The sequence below is a fragment of the Egretta garzetta genome, unplaced genomic scaffold (assembly GCF_000687185.1).
Source record: "Egretta garzetta isolate BGI_Z169 unplaced genomic scaffold, ASM68718v1 scaffold567, whole genome shotgun sequence".
Taxonomy (NCBI): domain Eukaryota; kingdom Metazoa; phylum Chordata; class Aves; order Pelecaniformes; family Ardeidae; genus Egretta; species Egretta garzetta.
In genome coordinates, this window is record NW_009260348.1 from 92,303 (window position 1) to 93,105 (window position 803).

An 803-nucleotide genomic window follows, 5' to 3' on the forward strand; every position below is an offset into this window, starting at 1 on the left:
ACGTACGGAGCGTGGCTGCCCGCCAGCGCTCGCGGCGACCGAGACCGGAGAAAACTCATTGCATCCCCTGGCAGGGGCCAGCCAGGGGGCATCAGGCTCCCCATTCCCCCCCTCCCCATAAGCCTTTAAATCCCACACTGGCATTTTTTAATTTTTTTTTTTTTAAGAATAATGGGAATTAAGGAGGGTGGCCCCACCTGAGCTTGTACTTGAGGGTGTAGTTGGTGTGCAGGAAGGTCTCCCCTTCCGTCCCCGGCGCCCATTTGCAGGTGAGGTCCTTCATGTTTTTGGACCAGCAGGTGATGTTGACTGGTTTTTCTGGGGGTACTGGGAGAAGGGGAAAAAAAAAAAAAAAGAAGAGGGGGATGAAAAGGCATAGAGGCAAAACGCAGCCCCGTGGTCCCAGCAGGCAATGCCACCGCAGTCCCCACTGGCCACAGGTTTCCAGCCCTGCAGCTGCAAACGTGTTTGCCGGAGGGGTTTAGGCTCCTGCCCGCTCCTGCCTGCACCCGGCCCCTGCCCGCACCCAGCTCCGGAGCTGTTTTCTTACAGCAACCCAAAAAACAAATCCAAGCTGCGTTCCCAGTTAAGCCTCTGTATTCCTAGGACGTAGCATCGTCCTTAAAATAGCCTGAGATAACATCTTACGATTATTGATTCGGACAAGTGTAATTTTACCGAGGGTTTGCCAAAACAGCCTCTCTGCTGCGCGCTCCTGCGAGCCAGCGGCTGCGGCTCAGGGCACAAACCGTGGAGAGGAGGCTAAAACCGAGCTGCCGCGAGCCACCACACGCAACCCCTGC

At 55.9% G+C, this 803-nt stretch overlaps 1 protein-coding gene across 1 annotated transcript in view; it reads right to left on the bottom strand.

Moving 5' to 3' along the window:
* CRLF1 (cytokine receptor like factor 1) overlaps positions 1-803 on the bottom strand; it is a 14,530-nt gene that overhangs the window by 2,667 nt on the left and 11,060 nt on the right. Inside the window, exon 2 of the mRNA XM_009642764.1 lies at positions 198-327. Coding sequence (XP_009641059.1) covers positions 198-327 — 130 coding nt within the window. The remainder of the gene's footprint in view (positions 1-197; positions 328-803) is intronic.